Below are 5815 nucleotides of genomic sequence, written 5' to 3'. Positions count from 1 at the left end.
CTCATATAACATTGGAATTAAGTCCAAGTTACTCAAGTTAACAATTAAACGTTTGTCCACATGATAAATTTTGACAAGTCAAATATTAAAATCACACAACTAATAAAATAGAAGGAGAATTTAATTTTGGACATGTCATCAAAGCGCAATCTTTTTCCACAAGAATGCATGAACACAAGTCTCTCTTTAAGTCTGAGTGAACTCAGTCTTATTCAATAGAAATCTGAAATTCAGATTCTTTCTTATTTTTAGAGTAGCTAACTTATCAGATTTAGCACTCCCTACCGATCTAAAATCATGTTAGTTCCTTTAACCGATAAACCAAGGATACAAATTTAAGAGTTTTTGCATTTTTCCAAATAGTTATTCCAGGACATCAACACATTACCATCCCAACTTTAATAGTAACCAATGAGTGGTTCGCTGCAGTTCTTGGCTTTTCATTGGCAGGAATGACGTAATTCCCTTAGAGTTCTTCAACAACGTAGAAGTCACATTCTTACTAAATATGAGAGGTAAATAAGCCATGGAGTATGAAATGGTTCGGAAGTCCCTTCTATTGATATATATAAGATCAATATTGTTCTCCGGTTGATTTTAATGTTGTTGTTATAACAGCAAGCACTTCATTGTTTCAGTCGAAAAATGTATTTCTATAGCTTGATTTATCCTTCTTGTATTTAGGGACAACTTAACCTCAGTAAGTAACTTCTTCGGTAGACAGAACGAAACATCTTAAAATTGTTGTTTTTGGATTTCCAAACTGTTGTATTTGGATTTCTAAATTCTATTATCTACCGAAGTTGTTACTAGATTGAGTCACGACCAGGTCGCTCTCTTTAAGATGTTTCGTGGCACTGCCCAAAATTGTGTCAGGCAGACTATCAACCACGCCGCCTCCAGGATAAAACAAGCCCAGCTACAACTGTGCGGTTAACTACTGCACTGTAGAAAACCGTTCGAGAATTACACCTCCAATATGGTACCAAGACCATTCTTTTAATACTGAAACCACTTTAATATGGTATTGTTACCACTCTGTTATGGTGCTGAGACCACTCAAATATGGTGTTATCACCATTCTAACTTTAATTTCTCAAAAACATCAATATGTCACTACGACCACTCAAATATGGTGATACCACCATTTCTCCTCAAATAGAAAATTATTGAAATAATTTATATACCTTTAAGATCATTCTTAATTCCGACGGGACATTATTATTACGAAAAGGGACTATGATCTTAATAGTACTCTTTATTCCGAAGGGACTTATATTATCGAAGGGACTATGTTTTTAAGACCATTCTTAATTCCGAAGGGACCTTAAACCGAAAAGGGACTATGGTCTTAAGAACACTCTTAAATCCGAAGGGACAGAAAAAGGAGATGAAGAGAAGAAAGACTCGTCAACACAAGTCAAGAAAGGGAGAAGAGAGAAAGAGTTCCCGACAACTCAATGAAACTCTTTGGTGTGTAGAATGCACTGTGTGAGCTTTTTATTTATAGAGAAAATTCACAACTAATAAGTGAGAAACTTTGGGAACAAGTAATACATTACTTTGTGATTAAGTAATTCACATATTAGATCTAGTACAAAAATATCTCAATTGAGTACCAAAATATATTATATTGAGTACAAAAATATATTATGTACCAAAATATATTTCAGATCATGCACTAAAATATATTAGATTACCTAGCAAAATATTTCAGATTGTGTTCCAAAATATTCTAGATTGCGTTCCACAATATTTTAGCAAAACTTGGGGACTAAGCACTTTCTAATAATGATTAAACTTTCTAATAATGATTAAGGACTAAGCACTTTCTAATAATGATTAAATTAATTATTTAATTTATCATTTCCAAATTCCACAATATTTTAGCAAAACTTGGGGACTAAGCACTTTCTAATAATGATTAAACTTTCTAATAATGATTAAGGACTAAGCACTTTCTAATAATGATTAAATTAATTATTTAATTTATCATTTCCAAATAATAAAATATATATCAATATATATTTTTTCTCTAGTGCGTACTTCGTTCACATAATTATGTACCCCTATTAGAGGTACACCCCCACTATATAAACATTACTAATGTGTGTGTTCCATCCGATGTGGGACTACCACTTTTTTCAATTCACACAACACTAGTTCTACCCAACATGAGAATTTGTGTTTAATCTTTTTACTCAATTTCCACACATGTTCCAACAAATCTTATAACATTTATTAAAATTAGATTTTAAACTAATTCATTTATCCTTGTAAAAAATAATAATAGTTCATTTATCCTACCATAAGTAGGGTCTTGACCACTAAAGAGATGCTCCAAAGTGACCTCGAATTATTTTGCAGGGTATCCTTGACAATATATTAAAATGTAAACCGACGAAAGCTAAGTGCATCAAAAGTAAATGTGCAGAAAAGTAAATGTATAGAAAATTAAAATGCATAGTAAACTTTAAGTGTAGAAAAGGTAAATAAATTGAGAATAAAAAAGAAAAATGATATGTTTAATCATGTACAAATCGTTTTTTGTGTTTGATGTGATTTTTAAAATGCATTAAGGAGCTCTTATTACGGTGCTCCTAGACTTGTATTTATAGAAAATTATAGTAACCGCTATTGACATGCATTGTTGCTATGTGACTTAAAATTGGAGTTTTGGAATCGTGACACAATTTTATAACTGTGGTACGATTTTCGAGGCAAAATGTGATGTTGCTACTAGAAGAAAATCGTGACACGATTTGTGGATAAGATTTGTTTACCTTGGGTCGTACGCAAGGAATCGTGACATGATTTTGGCAATCGTGACACAATTTTGACCGTATCAAGGTACTATATAAGCGTTTCAGTTCATTTTCTAGGAAGAACTTCAAGAGAGAGAAACTTGGGAAATCAAAGGAGGCAACTTTATGGTTGAGGGTCTTTGATTAGGGTTATCTTGAGAGGTTCTCTTGGGTTGGGAAACATTTGTAAACACATTGGGTGAGTGAAAATCATTGAGTGTCTTGTTCTTTGGTGAGATTGAAAAAAGTGTAGAAATTAGGGTTTGTTTTTTGAGACCGAATTCACAACATGCATGTTTGCCACATGTCCTTAGTTGAGAACGGTCTTCCACACTACCCCATCCGGTCACATTTATAAGCAAAAAACAACTTTTTAGGTTCATGGAATAACTAATGTATCTAGTCACATTTATAGACTAAATACATTAGCTATTCAATGAACCTAAAAAGTTGTGTTTTGCTTATAAATGTGACCGGAGGGAGTACATTGTTAAGGAAAATTGGCTTTGTTCTTTTTTTGGTCGAAAAAAATTGGCTTTGTTCGAACAACTATGTTTGACATTGTAACCGCTCTTGTTGTCGAAAAACTTATTATTGAATAAGGCTTGTAACTTTTTATTAATGTACTAAGTCCACAATTTTTCTTCTGCACCTCATATGCACTGATTGTTCCTTTGTATTTTTAGTCATTTATAAACATATAAATAAATTTGTCATGCAAACGCTATGTTATTCTCTTATAAAAGACAACTTGATTAAGACGATTGTCTTTTATTAGATCAAGAAAATTAATTATAAATAGCTAATTCTTTTATCGTACCATAATTAGGATCTTGGCCATCCAAGAGGCGAACTAAAGTATCGTCACAATTAAGCTCTCTAGATCTATTATGAGACTAATCATTTAGTTATCAACGAGACATTCAATTTTTTACATAAGTTGGACCATACTAGAAATAAAACTCAAGTTTTATTTATGTAGAGCGTCATATTACCAACTCTCTCGATACAATGTTGATAATATATCACAACATTTTGCCTTTACGGCATACCTAGTTTTTGAAGGTAAAGAAACCATAAATTATTTTGCAGGCAATCCAGCTTTCAAACATAAAAGTTAACTTAGACTACTTTAAACACATTCATCACACCATAAATTATCTAATAAGTAATAACACTCTAGCCAGAACACACTTCGTCTTTGTTCATCTTCTTGCTATTCCATGACAATATGAGCATCAATTTCTTTTGTGACCTTTGCAGAAAAGTCTAAGTATGAATTAGGAGATGCAATTGTAATATCTTGTTTTAACTTTTCATATTCAAAAGTCCATTTCACAATCCCACCACCATGTTCCTTATCAATCACTTGTAATATTGCCTTTAAACTCTTGTAATTCTCACCCACGTTCCCATCAAAGAGGCTATATTTGATTATCTTATTGTCATCATCTATAGTCTCAATTTTTTCTTTTGCAATTATTTTTTTTCCTTCTGCAAGGATTCACACGTATTTAAAATTAGTTTTGATTGATTAGTAAAAATAAATACATAGAAACTAGAGGAAACAAAAACATATTAAATTCTCTTTCAAAAAAACATATTAAATTTTGAATATAAGTATTAGGAACATCAAAATTAGTGACTAACATGTTTTGCGATGACAATTATTTATTTTTCTTGTGTATATCGATGATAAATAAACTCAAAAGTTATGGTTTGAAATATAAATAAATTTTAAATAATTTTATTATATAATTCTTAAAATATTTTTTTGTTAACCCTCCGGTTTTTAGGGAAAGGAGACCCTAGTAATTCAGAGTTTGATGTGGTGGTCTTGGAAATGGTTTCTTGGTAAAGGACCTTGGTAGCCCATGTCCTTTTTATGAATGGGAGGTGCAACCAGTCATGTGTTGAACCCGATCGATGGGGTATTTTGGCTTCGTGGTCTAGGTCCCATCGAGTCTATGTGGTGTCTTATGATTCTCGGCCGCCGCTTTGGAGTTGCCTTTCTCTCTTCCCGCCTTCAGTAGGCTGGTCCCTAGTTAGGGTTTGTGGTCATGTGGCTTGGTGTTTATGGGGTGTTCTCCGCCTTTGCAGAGGTATAAGGTGGCTTTTGGCTGTTTTTTCCTTAGCTTTTGTTGTTTTTTTTCTTTGATGTGGTTCGGGTATTTCTTGTGTATGCCTTTGTACATCTACTTTGTAGACATGTTGTTTTCGTTATATATTGAATTTTCCTATTAAAATAAAAATACGGATTTTATCGGGAGGTAAGTAAAGTCTAGACAAAAGTTCTTTCTATATAGAAAATTCGAATTGATCTTTCGAACGATTCGTCCTAGGGAAAGCTCAATAATCACTAAACATCATTGGATGAGAACTATATATATAAGGGATCAAATTACATAGATGTAGGATATTTAAAGGAGGCTGCGTAAATAAAATTATGAAAATAACAACCTTAATTATTACCTATTGTATATTCCCAGTGTTTGACAGAACCAACATTTTCCCAGTCACCTTGATGCAATCTAGCTACATGTATGTCATTAGAGATATTAGGAAGTTGTTGAAGTTGCTTCTTGCAAACATTATAAAACTTAGCAGCTGGTGCTTGAATCTCTATTTCAGTGAACACTTTCCCACTCAAAGCCATTTCTCTGCTCTCTAATATTGTTTCTACTCGTAAGGTTTCGGACTTCATTCCCTTAAATAGAAGCCTTGTTCAGTTGTTTGATTGACACGATATCTAACGAATAATTAACTGAAATTTCAAAATTAAATTATAAATTAATTAATGTGACGCCGCAAAAATATAATTTTTTTTTTTGACAAGAAATATAAGTTGTACATTTTTAGATTCGTAAAAAGAATATGAATACCTTGATCAAAAAAAAAAAGAATATGAATACGATGCTGGACCAAAATATTGTTGGCCTATTCGCTGAGGGACCAAAATATTTTCGGGCATATATTCTTTTTGGACCTAGGAATAGTTTTTTTTTTTTTGA

The 5815-nt window shown here is 32.3% G+C and overlaps 1 protein-coding gene across 1 annotated transcript; it reads right to left on the bottom strand.

Annotated features, from left to right (window-relative positions):
- Positions 1-3752: 3752 nt before the first annotated feature.
- LOC146953224 (MLP-like protein 43) lies at positions 3753-5485 on the bottom strand. Its single transcript, XM_085708466.1, has 2 exons — positions 5277-5485; positions 3753-4298 (listed from the first exon to the last, which is right to left on the bottom strand). Exons 1-2 carry the CDS (start codon positions 5458-5460, stop codon positions 4021-4023), a joined length of 462 nt encoding a protein of 153 aa, XP_085564592.1. The 5' UTR covers positions 5461-5485; the 3' UTR covers positions 3753-4020.
- Between the last annotated feature and the right edge of the window lie 330 nt (positions 5486-5815).

Source organism: Medicago sativa, chromosome 1 (genome assembly GCF_051527215.1).
Source record: "Medicago sativa cultivar Bolivia chromosome 1, Bolivia_mono, whole genome shotgun sequence".
In the NCBI taxonomy this organism is placed as follows: Eukaryota; Viridiplantae; Streptophyta; class Magnoliopsida; order Fabales; family Fabaceae; genus Medicago; species Medicago sativa.
This window is presented reverse-complemented; position numbering and strand designations above follow the sequence as displayed.

Excerpts from the sequence above, each read along its gene's own strand:
- LOC146953224 (XM_085708466.1), bottom strand. The coding sequence starts at position 5,460 with ATGGCTTTGAGTGGGAAAGTGTTCACTGAAATAGAGATTCAAGCACCA. Across the intron at positions 4,299-5,276 it reads ACACTGGGAATATACAATAG|AAGGAAAAAAAATAATTGCA; the intron begins GTAATAATTAAG and ends GAATCCTTGCAG.